The sequence below is a fragment of the Rhinichthys klamathensis genome, unplaced genomic scaffold, assembly GCF_029890125.1.
Source record: "Rhinichthys klamathensis goyatoka isolate OS25496 unplaced genomic scaffold, OSU_Roscu_1.1 h1tg000222l_1, whole genome shotgun sequence".
Taxonomy (NCBI): domain Eukaryota; kingdom Metazoa; phylum Chordata; class Actinopteri; order Cypriniformes; family Leuciscidae; genus Rhinichthys; species Rhinichthys klamathensis.
This window is the reverse complement of record NW_026606746.1, coordinates 187,698-203,575: the sequence shown is the minus strand read 5'-3', so window position 1 is coordinate 203,575 and position 15,878 is coordinate 187,698. Positions and strand designations below refer to the sequence as shown.

At 37.2% G+C, this 15,878-nt stretch overlaps 1 protein-coding gene across 1 annotated transcript; it reads right to left on the bottom strand.

The window, feature by feature from the left end:
* Window positions 1–8,096: 8,096 nt before the first annotated feature.
* atp1b1b (ATPase Na+/K+ transporting subunit beta 1b) lies at window positions 8,097–15,561 on the bottom strand. Its single transcript, XM_056264543.1, has 6 exons — window positions 15,327–15,561; window positions 13,448–13,576; window positions 10,892–11,047; window positions 10,469–10,653; window positions 9,679–9,762; window positions 8,097–9,578 (listed from the first exon to the last, which is right to left on the bottom strand). Exons 1-6 carry the CDS (start codon window positions 15,418–15,420, stop codon window positions 9,318–9,320), a joined length of 909 nt encoding a protein of 302 aa, XP_056120518.1. The 5' UTR covers window positions 15,421–15,561; the 3' UTR covers window positions 8,097–9,317.
* Window positions 15,562–15,878: the final 317 nt, after the last annotated feature.

Sequence of the window (15,878 nt, the reverse complement as noted above, 5' to 3'; positions counted from 1 at the left end):
TGGATACAGTAAACACATAAAACAGTTCAACATGGAAATAGATGGAAACAAAAACCGAAGTTTTCTACTACCCCCGTTTTCCCCTCACACATAAGTGTGTAATTAACTCAAATGCCTTTCCTTTCATATATTTAAAATGACTTGCAGATTTATAACTTTATTACCTCTGAAGACAGTATGACTGTAAACAAAAGATTTGTGCGGCTGATGCTCCTTTGGTTATGAACAGCTCGTGCTCGTGCAAGCGTGCGTATGCGTGTGGTCCATGAGCGTGCACACCTCTGGTTGCAGTTTCGCTTGTCGCCAGAGGGGGCGTAGTTCTGCAAAAACTCAGAGACTTGCGCAATGCACCTTTAATAATAAAAGAATGACTTGAAAGCTTGCTGGCAATCATTTAGAAATCTTTTTCTGGCATGGCACATCATTAGAGAAAAGTATTTTTGTTGGTTTCTCTTTTGATGATTCACATTTGCATGGGTAAACTTCATTTAAAAAAAAACATTTTTTGTAAAAGGAATTAAATGTAACTAGAATGTAACTGTAAATGTTTATTAGATTTTGTTTAGAATATTTAAATAAATAAAAACCAAAGGGATGAGAGGAGAATATGAGAGGAGAGTGAATGGAGGGGGTCATTTCCATTAGATATAGATACCAATCAATGAGATGATGGTCAGATTTGACCAGACAGATTCCACCTGTGTGTGTCAGGCTTTAAATGGTTACGTAATATGATTGCTTGATAGCATATGGTTAACAGTGTTTCCTTTGCCTTCAACTAACAAAAGGGAAAAGGTAGAGCGTGGACTTTTGCAGCTGTGTGTCTGTGTCTAAAAGATTAAGATTTTTATGCTTCATCGATCCTTTGGCCTGTTCTCTTTGCATGGGGTAACTTGCGAAATAACTTGTCTTAACTTTTGGCGATCACACAATAGATCTTATGGAGGGCAGTGCTATGATGGACATGAAAGTGATGCTGTGATGGATAGACTTACCGTGTTTTCAATGGCATCCGCTGTAAAAAGCGGTATAAATCTCCTATCACTTATAATTTTCCACAGCTCATTTTGTCTGGGGTTTTTTGTCTACTGAAATTACATGGAAAGACATTTTTGCAGTGTTTCGTCAGCAGAACAATCCAAAAACACTAAATAACAGTGCAACCCACTGAAGAGATGTATACGTCGATCCCTCACAGGCTCGCTTTCATTCCCGTTTAAAATCAAAGACTGTGAATAAGGTCTATGAGTGAAGAAATCACAGTGTACTCTATGCACAGTATGCATGCTATACTGCAGCAATATTAGCATGGGAGTGTGCTATGCCAAAGGGTGATGAAGTGTGTGAGAAACAAAATGAGGTGCACCTGGTTCTTATTCAGCCTTAAAACCTCCGTCATAAATCAACAATTGCATCTCTCAAAAATGGTTCCCTGTGGACATGTTGTGGTGACGCAGGCAGGTTTATGGGTGCCTTCAGATCGGCTCCCACTACACAGAAAATTAACTCACTCTGCTTTCCTTTTTTCACAACGTTCTATTTGTTTTTTTAACTAAAAACTTCTCAAATGCAGTGAGGCACTACTCCCTCTGATTTTTATTTCATTTTTTTCTTTTTCAAATATCAGTTAGTTAGTTATAGATACTTTATTGATCCTTTACAGGAAATGGCACTGTCACAGCAGCTTCAACACTCGAAAACACAGTGCCACACATCTATCTATAAATTACAGGAACGTCTGTCTGTCTGTGTGTCTGTCTGTTAATCCAATAGCTCTCGAACCGTTAGTCCGATGGATTTCAAACTTGACAGGTGTCTTGCTACGGGCACGAGTAAGTGCAGTGCCGAGTTTGACGTTGTTCGGATTAGAAATGCAAAAGATATCGTTAAATATATCTGTAAAAGAAAGTAGCGATTCTTTTTCTAAAAAGTATCGATTAACTTTTGAAAAAGTAGCGATTCTTTTTTGAAAAAGTAGCGATTCACTTTTGAAAAAGTAGCGATTCTTTTTTGAAAAAGTATCGATTCACTTTTGAAAAAGTAGCGATTCTTTTTTGAAAAAGTATCGATTCACTTTTAAAAAAGTAGCAATTCTTTTTTGAGAAAGTAGCGATTCTTTTTGAAAAAGTAGCGATTCTTTTTTTGAAAAAAGTATTGATTCTTTTCGAAAAAGTAGCGATTCATTTTTTTAAAAAGTAGTGATTTAACTGAATCTGTAAGTCAGCTACATTGTTTAATTCTGAATATTATATTTTATTCTGGTGCGCTTAACGTTAGCGTTTTCTCATAGTTTAGGCTCCTGTGTAATAGTAGCCTAGGCTATTAAGCAAATTAAGAAAACATCTTCATCAGTTTCACAACACACGTGTGCTCCAAATACTCACAACACAACTAAATACAGAAACGCGCTGCAAATAACACAGACCACAATGGAAATGTTTCCAGGCGACCCCAAAGAGTGACGAACCCGGCTGGGACGTGCTTATAGCTCGTGAGCATCCCTATGCCCTACTCCCTTCGAAGGGCAGACGGCAGAGCCCTTGAAGTGGGACTTTGGAGTGAGCACTTGATGAAGGGAGCAACGAAAGACAGCGTAATTTTCGCGTTATTTTCACCTGGGATGTTCCCATGATAATGCAGCACAGTATCTATCAGCTGAATAGCTGTTCTTATGACAGAAATATCTTATTAACGCTGTTAACATGACGGTTGCAAATAAATATATATATATTTTTTTACAAAAAAGCTTTTAAAATATGCGTTATATATCTGTGTGTGAGTGTCTCAACTTTAAAACTTAGGAGCCTGCATTACCTAACAATTCTTATGAAACTTTTCTTTATGAAAATTTAAACATAACATGACAAAATTTGTACAATGTAACTGATGTAGATTAATATTTTTCCCTCATGTTCCTTTTTTATTTATTTATTTATTTTAGTTTTCAGCTCATTGTTCTTTTCTCATTTGTATTCTGATGACATTGAACATTAATACATTTTGTATATTGTATACAAAGTTGTATGCCATAAACATGTAATCTCTGTATGTTTTGCAAAAAAAAAAAAAAAAAAAGTTAAAAGAAATAAATTAAAATAAAATAAAGTAGACTTTTGAGCAATAAGCACGTCCCAGCCGGGTTCGTCACTTATTGGGGTCCCCTGGAAACATTTCCGTTGTGGTCTGTGCTATTTGCAGCGCGTTTCTGTATTTGGTTGTGTTGTGAACTTTTGCGGCGTGTTTCTGTATTTGTATTTGGAGCACACGTGTGTTGTGAAACTGATGTAGACGTTTTCTTAATTTGTGGGTGTTTTTTCTATTTGCATGTGTTTTCTTCAGTTGCAGCGCGTTGAGCTCTCTCGGCCACCGTACTACGAACAATATAAAAAATAAAATAAGGAATATAAATTACATAGATAGATATACAAAAAAAACACTGGAATACAAAATAGTTAAAGCTATCAAGAAAAAGCTAACCAAAAAAAAAAAAAGTTTTTAGGTTAGATTTAAAAATGCCTACATTTTGTGCATCTCCAATGTGAGAAGGGAGTGCGTTCCAGAGTCTAGGAGCATAGGATGAGAAAAGCTCTGTCCCCTACAGATCGCAAACGTGTCTGTGGAACAGCCAAAAGACCAGCTTGAGAGGAGCCCAAAAAAAATCCTAAACACTATGGGCTTATCTAAAGTTAAAAACGCAGACAGATACTGAGGGGTCAGACCATGCAGTGCCTTATGTGAGCATAAGAATTATAAAATCAACGCAGAACCTGACTGGGAGCCAGTGCAAAGGACTTAATGTTGAAGTGATGTGTTCATTTCTCCTGACACCAGTCAGGATCCTAGCAGCAGAATTTTGCACACATTATAATTTGTTGAGTGTGGTTTTAGGAATCCCTACAAGAAGTGCATTGCAGAAGTCAATGCGGGGGAAAACAAAAGTATTGATAAGCCATAACCCATAACAAACAAGTAATTTCCGACTCTGTACCGATCTATAATATAAAAATTAAAACGAAATAATATATAAAAATGTACAAAAAAAACCCTGACATGATCACTAACGTACTAAGATAAAAAAAAAAAAAGCTAATTCTGATATGTGTGCAAAACTTGACTGTAGTCTCAACTGTATAACCTAAAAGGGTCGTAATTATATGAGCCATTTTACCCTATTTTTATTTATTTTTTTCTGAGGGGTTTACAATTTGTTTTGTTTGATAGATAACGTTACGGAAGCCCTGAACCGCAACGTAAAAAATAAATAAAAAAATCGAGCATTTCGAGATTAAAGTCGAAATATTTCGAGATTAAAGTCGAAATATTTCGAGATTAAAGTCGAAAATTTTCTAGATTAAAGTCGAAAAATTTCGAGATTAAAGTCGAAACATTTCGAGATTAAAGTCGAAATAATTTGAGTAGCCTACGAGAATACAGTCTTCCGTAGAAGTTGCGTGTGTGCTTGCCATTGTTTCACATTGCCGCACACACAAGCACTCATAATGGTGCATAGCGAGTGTTTCACACTGTGTGTTTGTGTGTGTTAGTGTGTGTGTTTTGTTTCAACAAAAGGAAACTCAACAGCTGCCAATCTACCAGCATCTACTGCGCCGGAATAGACTTTAGCCTATAGGAAAACCAACCCGGAAAACACTTTTCAGACTGGATGGAGATCCAGTTTATGAATGAATGAATGAATGAATGAGGCATTTATATAGCGCTTTCGTATGTATACTAGGCCTACACTCAACGCGCTTTACAATCATATCAGAGAATCTCTCCTCAACCACCATTAGTGGTTATTAAATCTGAGGAAATCACGGGATCCGGCCAAATGATTGGATACAGAATGATGCACTTAAAATGTATCCAGAACATATTTACGGTGAAGAGGGAGACAGAACGGTTACTGTTTGTGTTCTCGACCCAGATAGTGTTGCCTAGACGAGCAGGAAAACACCTCAAAAACACTGCCACATAAAGTTTGGACCAGATTGTACTCTGGCGGAGTCTGTGCGCTCGTCTATAACGCCATGGTAATTCTTGTTGGTAGATTAGCACCTGTGTAGAATTTTGTTGAAAGCCCAGATAAAAGTAAAAAGCTACTATTTTGTGTTGATCCATGGCAGTTCGACTTCACAAGTGCATTTCTTTACACACACACAGGCTCCAGTGGACGCACGTTATTTGCACACACTTCTATGGAAGACTGAGTTATCGTAATGTTTTGACTTTATTCTCGAAATGTTTCGACTTTAATCTCGAAGTTTTTCGACTTTAATCTCGAAATATTTCGACTTTAATCTCGAAATGCTAGATTTTTTTTTTTTTACGATTTTTTTTTTTACGTTGCTGTTCAGGGCTTCCGTAGTATCGATTAGATAACATTATATATAAAAAAAAATTTAATTGATTAAATTAATAAAGAAACAAACACAAAAATAAATAAATAAAAAGGATGAACAAAATGGTTGCAAGTCACAGAGTTGCAGATTTAACCTAAATGTGTGAACAGCTTGTAACAAAACTTAAAAAATGAGACCTTCCCCCACTTAAGCCTGTAGACTGATTTTTATGTTAAGGAATCGGGACGTTTTTGCGGGGAAAATCAAAAGGATGTGACGTTTACGCGAGCTCCCGAGCCTCTCTTCCCTTCCATCATTACACATAAAACAAATGCTTATAATGTTCAGGACACTGCTGAAAGAGCTATTCTGTAATGGCAATGTGTCATCCAAAGAAAAGTAAATTCAAACTAGGCCTGTCTCACAAAGCCAACTCTATAGTCTCGCATAGCCAAATAGACTAGTCTATAGGCCTACTCTCAAATAGCTGTGAATTTTTAATTACCTTAGGCCTATCTGTCGACATGATGCCGGTGAATTGCAGAGCTGGTGCAGACATCGCTATCAGATGTTTTCTTAACCTTCTCCCCGCTGTCATCTTTGTAGCCATGTTTGTTTTAATATTGAGAGGAAATTGCGCCGCACTTATTTCAGCCCGTTCTCATCCCAAGGCGTCATATGCTGACGCTCTATATCCAACGCACATGGCACCCTTTAGCGTCAATATGAGACGCAGATATATGGTGCCTCCTAGTGCTCTAACCCTAACCAAAGCCCGTCCCTAACACTACCCCAGACCTAAACCTACCCATAACCGAAGCGTGTTATATTGACGCTAAAGGGTGCCATGTGCGTCGGATGCGCTTTGGCAAAAGCGTCAGTATATGCCTTGCTTGGGATGAGAATGCGTTGTTTATTTACATTTTCATCTAACTGTTGCTCTCATCAGCACGAACGGCTTCGGGATGATCGTTATTAAAGGTCCTTGCACAAGCCCGAAATTTTCGTATGCGTTTTTTTCGTATCGGTGGCTCTGAATTGTCAAAACACCATTCAAAATGCTTGCTATGGTTGCGAAAAACGCAGAAAATCGAACCCGATCTGAATTTTTTTTAATGACGGACGAAAGTTTCGGAGGAAGTGTGCACACTTGATTGACAAAACATGAGGTCGTATTTATTTTTTAACGTGCGAAAATTTCGGACGCGAATTTCGGACTCAGTGTGCAAGGGCCTTCCGTGTGCAAGGGCCTTAACAGTATATCGCTTGCTTTTTTCAACAACTTTTTACATAGTGAAGAACAAAAAAAACTTTGCCGTGAGTGACCCGTGAGTAGATTGGGGCCCAAGTTCAGTCTCTTGTAGGCTGCAGTTCACTTAACGGCCATCGGTGTCGCTAATAACAAAGGTTTCTGAGAATTTTGTACTGTAGTGACTAGGCTACTAATCATTGGTAAACTTTTATTTGATCAACTCTTTTATGAAAAATCATGGGACACCAAATGGTGCCTGACCTTGTGGAAAGGGTGGATAAGGATACAACAAGCTTCTTTTGGCCTCTAAAGTCCAAGGTAGGAGGACATGCAACATTGTTATTTTCCATAGCAGTGATGATCAAAATAATATCAGGACACACTGTTCACAAAGTACATAGACAAGATATGTGGGTTGTCTCAGTTAGATTGCTGTCTTATTTGGCAAAGTGATTAAAAAACTCCATCCTACAAATATCATATATGCGTTATTTACCAATACAGTACAGCTTTGTCATCAACATGAAAAGTGTTTTATTAATGCAAGATTCATGATTGAAGCATTATTTCTGGCATGCTAGATTACCACTAAAAAAAAGCGTTTTAATTATGCTTGTGAATCAACTGACAGATTTTTTTGGTGATGATTATGTTGTCCATAATAAATGAAAAGCACTTTGCATCTCTTGAAAGCTGGTCTTTTAATTTGTATTATGTAATTACAATGCATATTCCCTTTTCCTGTCTTCTCTCTCACACACAAACACATATTCTGAAGCAAGTATTTTTACTCACTGCGAGACTCGCACACATCACACACCTGACATCACACACCTGAAGATATCAAGTGGCTCTGCTTGGCGCACGCAGATCCTCTTGGGTGAAAAAGCACATTTTTAATTCATCAAGGCCTCATTAGTTAATCACCATCAAAGATCAGCCAATGATATGGTGACAGCAGGTAGAATTGCTTCCAATTCCTAGGTGTACCAACACCTAAACTTCAGGGTGTGTTCAGTCTTCTGTTACATTTGGATTTTCTCCTGCTCTTTCTGAGACTCACAATCATACTGTGAAAATGTCTTGTTGTGGAAAGACTAATTTAATATATATATATATATATATATATATATATATATATATATAGCATATATTCAGTGGAGCACTGGTGACCCTTTGTTATATATTAACAGCAAGTAAAATATAATATATTTGTTTACATTTATTCTTGACAAAATATAATAATTGTAATGGTCAATGTCTTAAGATTTAATCCCCCCCTTCTGTTTTGTTATAAATATCTTAGACAATAATAATATCATAGACAATGATTTCTTTTTTCAGAAGGTATACAAAATCAATAAATAGACCAATGTCTTGATGTGGAAAGACTTATTTTACATATTGTAATCATATCCAAATGTGAGAAGAAAAGAGTTAAAGAGTGCACATTTTGAATATAATACCTTAGAAGATGTACAGAATTAAAAAAAGAGCACAAGTTTAGAGTCTCATCTTTATTTTGGTTAGTCTTTTCCAGTTTAGTTTCAAACATGAGAGCTTGTGGGACTCGTGAAATTTGACATTTCGGATGTTTGACACTGATTGCGCACACCTACAAAACATCCCGATGGACAGGGTATTGCATTACTTCTGATAGAATCTAAAATAACTTTAATGGCTTTGGCATTATTAACATTCATGACGAGTTTCTGCAGAACATGAGCATGTGCAAGAACAGAATATTTAAGGTCACCACTTAATAAATAGTGAAATTTAAAACATTCGACCACACCGTGTGACGGCTTCAATAATGAGAAGAATGACAAGGCAAGGAAGAAAACATAAAGTTGTTAAAAAAAAAAAAAAAAAAATCAAAGCTAGGGTCCCTCCACACGTGAATGACACCATAAAACCAAAGGCAACATCTACATTCAGTGAAAATGAATCATTAAAGAGAAGTACAATCTTCCCCCTATACATTGAATTGATTTTAGGGGAAAAAAGGTTTATTACCCACCTATAATACACCTAAAAGATGCAAAGATAGAACATCAATACCCCCGAAAGGCAATGTTAAGAGGCCAGTGTATTTCCATTAAGTAACTATACATATATGTAGGCACGTTTGACAAATGAAGCTGAATCACACACATGGCGTGGCTTAAAACAACCTACAACTACTGTGCACTTTCTAAATATAGGGAAATCACACAAGGTAGCAATACAATACAAGAGGGACAAAACAGTGCTGGCTACATCGGTAGAGGAAATGTAATTTACAATAAAACGACATGTCCCTTCGATCATGGACTGTTCTCATTCGGTAGTAGAATACATTTTCTATGCTATGGCTAATCCTCCGGGCGTTTACGTTCTAACCCTAGACTGAAAGCAGAAAGCTTGAAGTAAAGAGTACAGACAATGTTAGGTCCCACATGTGTAAGATGGTGTGTTGTTTTAGACTAGCGTTTTTAAATATTCTTTTATTCGCTTTTTGTATTTTTTTGTTTTTGTTTGTTTTGTTAATTAATCTCTCCTAAACTAAAAGGAGGCCGCTTTCTGACATGAGACACTTGTACATTCAAAAAAACATCCCCTCGGTTAAACAGCTGTGGAAGACCGGTGAGAAACTTCTCTCTGGTGCCTATGTATCTCAAGTCAGAAGAGGGGCCTTAGTTTGCCTTAAAATAGGGAGAGAGAGGAGGTACTCTGTTCAGAGGTCATGATTTGTGAACACCGAGTTTAATATCGAATCGTCCCTGGTAGCGATCCTTATCGTTGTAATAAATGTTTGCCCCGTACACTTTGCACTCCACGCGGATGTCCGTGTTCAAGGTGATGTTGACGAACTGGATGGCCACCAGGGGCTGCAGGTAGTGAGGGTGCAGGATTTTCCCGTAGTAGGGGTAATACTGAAGGGGGAAGCCTTCTCCGATACCGTAGTACCTCACCTCGCCGAGCTTACCTGCATCCTCCTCTTTCTGCAGGCAAGAGAATATATGTCGTCGTCGGTTAGCAACAGTTTGACTGTTTTCCAGAGGAAACACGTGTATTCAGTGCAGTGGCCAAAGGATCGCTCACCTTGTTTGTGCAGTGGATAGGAATCACATTGGGCTGGACTCTGGGATGCGCCTCCTCTGGAATGGTTTCATTTGACCCCAGTGGCTAAAAAAAAAAAAAAAAAATGTTTTATAAAAATGATCTGACTTTTATATCTTACATGCGACATGCTTCTCTGCAATGATGAATTTTATCAATGAAATGATCAATAAATGAATAATGAAAAATAATGCTAACACTTTACAATAAGGTTTCATTAGTTAACATTAGGTAACAACTTTAGTTAACATGAACTAAGAACGAACAGTACGTCTCTACTGCATTTATTGATCTTAGTTAATGTTAATTTCAACATTTACTAATACATTATTAAAATCAAATGTTGTATTTGTTAACATTAACATTACTGTGAACTAACATGAACAAACAATGAACAGCTGGATTTGTATTAACTACCATTAACAAAGATTATTAAATACTGTAACAAAATATAGCTTATTGTTAGTTACAGGAAAATAATTGCACCTAAAGTAATTTGTAAGAAGAATAACATATAAGTACTCAAGTAATTTATAAAGTAACTACATAAAATAAAACGGGTCAGTTGATATGTTATAATGCATAATATGTAAATGTGTTTATATAAGCATTTACATAATACTGTAAACTAAAAATATTGCTTATATATTATAAAAATGAACCTTTAATCAATTAATTCATAGTTGCCAGAACTAATATATGTAGGTAAAAAGTATTCCAAAGCAAGATCTTGCAAACATTTTGTGAATATTGTTGCATGTTTTTAACAAACCTTGGGTCTGAAGTTCACAATCCTGTTGAGCTTGACAATCAAGCAGGGCTTCCCCTCTGAGAATCCAAAATCACGATCTTCGATGCCAGAGCAGGGTCCTAGCCAAGACTTTGAAAACATGCATGCCTTCCTGACACCAACGTCACTCTCGAAATCAGCTCTGTTCTTGTAATTCTGTGGTTGATCTGTGAAAACAGAAACACATGCACTGTATAATTCTTATAAGGCTACATATGTCATTGTACATGTAAAAGATTTTCGGGTACATGTTCATTGAAAATGTAAGCTAAAGCTTTACAACATTGTGTGGTATAATTCATAATATGTATTTTGCTTGTTGTAGGCTAATTAAAAAAAAAAAAACGATCCTGCCCAGAGAACATTTGCACTCAAGTAACAGTAGAAAAATGTGTAATCTGATACCTCCACAGTCCTCAAACTTCATTTGGTCCCGCTGGTTTTCGATGTCATAGGGTCCTAGGAAATCTTTCATGACTTTGGTGTATTTCAGGTATGTCTCCACGTCATCCGAAGAGAAGATCAGCTCCGCCTTGTCTGAACGCGGGAAGTGACTGAGCCCTGTGCACAGATAAATGAACAAAAATACATGAAATTCAGACATATTTACATTCATTTTGGAGGAGACATATTTGTCAGACAGTACATCCTTGGAATGTTCTCTCATTTGACTAGCTTTGTCTACCCTTTTTAAACCTTTGACTCTTGTCAGTCCTGAATTCTTTGGAGTATCAGCATTTATTATTGGCAATTCTGAGGAATTCGGCACATTTTTTGATACATTTCTCAGAATAATTTCCCGTCTAGCAATCTCTAACAGCTGTTTAACCTCCCCAAAATGTTAAATGATTCACACAAGAATTTAGCTGCGTCTGAAATCGTATACTGTTTAAGTAGATACTACATTTGGATTTATATTTATTTCGCAACTGTTAAAAAAGTATGTTATAGGCTATATTATGAATTTGGGTAGAATTAAAGAAATTCGGACTTCGTACTACATCCGCCATGTTTTTACTGTCACGTGACCTTCCAGCGTCAGTTGTGTTGCTTCGCTTCCATTCACAAATCCTCTCCCGTGGCCTCATGGGATAGCAAAGTGTCCATCGAATGCATACTTCAGATTCTCGGTGGAAGTAGTAGGTCATGCGGTTACTTTTCGCACTTTTACTTTTTATTCGGACATACTACTCTTTTGGCGTACTGTTTTTCGCATACTATAGGGAAGTATTCGATTTCTTGTTTGACAAATACCTTTACAATAATTGGGCAAATCCGAAAAACATCAGAAAGGAATTTTTCCAAATTTCATGGCTGTCCATCTAATAATATCACATTTAAGGATGCAATTCATTTTACAAATGCATACGTGTTTTATTTTTTAATGGAATAAGCAAAATAATGCTGCATTATTCAATACTTTTTTTCATTTTATAATTCTTAAAATGATATATGTTCACAAAATAACTGCCTTTTTATCGACATGAAATTATGCAGGAAAATATTAGCAATAGTTAAAGACTAGTGAAATGCAGGTGCATCCGGCACATGGACAAAGCCTTTATGGAGCATCTGTTTGATAACTGAAGTGCTTTTGCATTTTAAACCGAATCAGATCTTAACAGAGCCACATGGAAAAAGGAAGCATTTTCTGAAAACATTTTTCAAAGCTCGAATGCTCCTAGCAATGGCTAGTTATAAATAAATAATATATTAGATTTAGATCCTTCCCTTGATCAGTCATGCAGAGGAGAGGCATCAGTATCTCTTAAAAGTGTGTGTTATCTGAAAGGTGTCTGTAGGAGTTCTCAGTCGGTTTCCCCTTAACCTCTCCTTCTGTTTTACCAAGAAAACATGTAAAATGCTGTGAGGTAAAACGAACACGGATTATCAAAGTGCCCACCCCCCCTCTTAGCCCTTGATCTATTCCCTGAACCCACCAAATGTTGTCAGATTGATCCAAGCCTTCAAGGCTCACTTTAAATAGGAACTGTGACAGCAAAAGGAACAACGTGTCCCAAACCTCATCAACTAAGGGAACCAGAATCACACTTTATATCCAGATTTTCAAACTCTATGAACTTCAAATTTGAAACTCATTAAACTTTTATGCAGGCTAATGAAAACAAAAATATATTTTTTGTGGTTTTTAAAAAATTCTCTACCAGGAAAATGAACCAATTTAAAAAAAAAAATCTTGCATGTGTGCATTCATATTTTTGTTCAATACATTTTTCACTTGCATTTTTGAAAATTTGTCTAGTAAATGCAAGTAGCATATTATAGTTTTTCTGGGCTGTAACTAAAAAATTATAAATAAAAAAATTGGACTGAACTAAATCTGTTAAAAAAAAATCACTTAAAGGGATAGTTCACCCAAAAATGAAATTTCTGTCATCATTTACTCACCCACAAGTTGTTCCAAACCTGTGTGCATTTCTTTCTTCTGCTTAAGATATATTTGAAGAATGTTGGTATCCAAACAGTTGATGCGCCCCATTGTCTTCTAAAGTATTTGTTTTTCCATTCTATGAAAGTCAATGGGGCCCATCAACTGTTTGGTTACTGACATTATCTTCTTTTGTGTTCAGCAAAAGAAAGAAATTCATACAGGTTTGGAACAACTTGAGGGTGAGTAAATGATGACAGAATTTTATTTGTTTTAAACTTCCTGATGGAATAGAAAATACTTTGACTTGTGAAAGAACAAAATAATTAAGTCTTCTAACAAATATAATAAATTGAAAAAATGCCATTATTTTATAATGAAAAATTAGTAGAGTGTCATATTTGTATGTTTAGCCAAAGTATTATTCTTTTTGTTTGTAATTTTCGACTTTTTATTTAATTTGGCCCCCTTGCAGTTCCATCATGAACCCCTAGGGCTTCACAAACCCTTTTATAATCCTTCAGCTTCAGCCTAAAATCTAACAAAAATATAAAGGTTGGGACAGCGTTTACCTGGAGGAGCTACTCTGTCCTGCCAGGTGGGTTTGTAATCGTTCAGGGTGAGGAGGAGAACCTGGATGGTGCCGATAAAGATCCCGGCCAGACAGCCATAAAAGATGAGATAGAAGAGGAAGATTTTTGCTGTGAAGAGAGAGATAGACGAGAACATATTTCAGCATGCGGATGAGAGCGAGACATTTTGAGTGGCGATTCTGATGTTGTTACTGACACTTTTTTGTTATAAAAATGCTTTTGGTTTTTGATCATTTTTTATACCTTAATCAATGGTTGAAAATTGCAATGTAATAAAGCAAGTGTCCAATTCCAAAAATGTTTACTAGCTAAAGTCATTATCACTAGAACTTATGTATACATATACAACCTATATTTACTAAATTCATACATTAATGAAAGATTATTATTGAAAATGACTGATCCCAGGAAGCTCACTGATGCTACATTAAACAAGCGAAACTGCTGACACCATACCAGCAATACAAATGTCCTCAGTCTGTCCCCAGAAAATATAGAGGTGCCAGCATGACAGGATATGATGAGTAATCTCAATGTCTCAAGCATCAACAATGTGTAGGGGCATCACAGTCCAGTAAAACCAGTAGGGTCATATCTTAAGTTCTTCCCAGACCAGTCAAACCAGTCTGTCCACTTTTATCCCAAAAGAATTCACGGACAGCCTCTTCAGATAATGCAGATTTGAATCAGACCCAATGATTAGACTGTATAAATCATACCAGTGCTAAACTCAATTTCAATTGCTCATGCGCAGTTAAGCAAGGGCACAAGGTCTGTTTGGTTTCCAGTGGTGCATAAAGCAATGTCAGAGGGTCACCTGGACTAAAGCTCAGCGAATGTCAACGTACTAGATGATGCAACGGCCATCAGAAATCCTAGGAGATACACTGACATCTACAAGGTGCATTGCTTTGCTAAAGCACGACTCATTTTGGGCATCCATCTCTAGGAACTTCTTACACCTAATAGCTCTAGCATGGATTTTATGTCCACACATAACTGGCTACACACATTCAAGGTATTGTGAGCTGAAATTATATTAGGTAAGCCACATTTGTAAAACTGAAGCAATGGAGTCTATCAATTAGAAACTGTTGCTGCCTCAAATACATGACGTCAATGTTCAGTGCAACCTTAGATGAATCAGTCAGACCCCAAATACTAGGCCTTTCACCTTGAGTCACCTTGAACAATGATGCATTTTTAACCCTTTATATGTGAATCACATTAATAATGACAAGTATGCTAATTAAATGACACGCTGATTGATATCATGGCAAGCACAGAGAAGAAACAACCAGCTTTTATACAAATACAAGACTTTAGCCTTCTCGTCATTTGTTTGATTATTCATTTTTGAGGAGGAAAATAATATTATTAGATTTCATCTAAGCATTAAGCAGCAAAAATCGAACTGGTAAAAAAATCTGATGCTGTCCTTTGTTGACCTTTTGCTCCTCCATCAGCGTCGAATTCATGCACAGCATTCATTATACATTCATGCATCTTTCTATTTATGTGGAAAAACGAAAAACACATCAAGCCTGTCTAGAGACCGCGGGGTCTCAACGAAACAGGTGGGAGACAGAAAAACACCAACAAATGAACCTACGTGTTCAAGAATGATTTGAGCTCTCAAAATACACCCGTTAACACGGCAAATCGTGCGTTGAGTCCGTATATAGATATATGATAGTCCGTGAGACATTTGCTGCAAAGTCAAATCAAACAGGTTGCATCGTGACCAGACTGCCAGTCTATCTGTACCTGCTGCTATAGAAACGGCGATGACAGGCATCACAGCGCTGTCCAACGTGCTGAAATACAGCGATACTGCCGATATTAGATCTATACTTACACCAACTAGAACCGGTGCGCCCCAGAAATTCCTTCTTCTCCGAATTCCATACAAAGTTCTTCCATCCTCCATCATCTTTATTTTGAGAAGGCATTATGTACTGTAAGGTTGTGTTTGTCTCCTTGAGCAGAGAATTCCCTCGTGTTTCCTTTCTTGCCTTCTTTGCTAAACTACACCCCTTTCCCGGAGCACTATGCCCACCGTGACATGGAGCCGTACCCGGCTCTCTCCAAGGTGCCCCGCGTAATATATCCAGCGGAGCGCCCAGGTCCCGCCCACAGTCGCCAAGAACAAATCACAAACAGAACCTCCAATGACGTAACAGGGTCGTGCAGCTCAGGAAATCGGGGTGGGAATCACTTTACAATAGGGCTGCGTAACGAGACGTAAAAGCCGCTGTAAGAACAGGACAGGTTGAAAGGGAGTGATGTAAAAACGCATGACGCAAGATCCGCGTTCAATGCGTAGAAGTGGGGAAACGGCTCTAGGATGCCCAAAGGCTTTTTTTTTTTAAGGATGCTGATCCTGCTGTTATTTTTAGACAGTACCTAC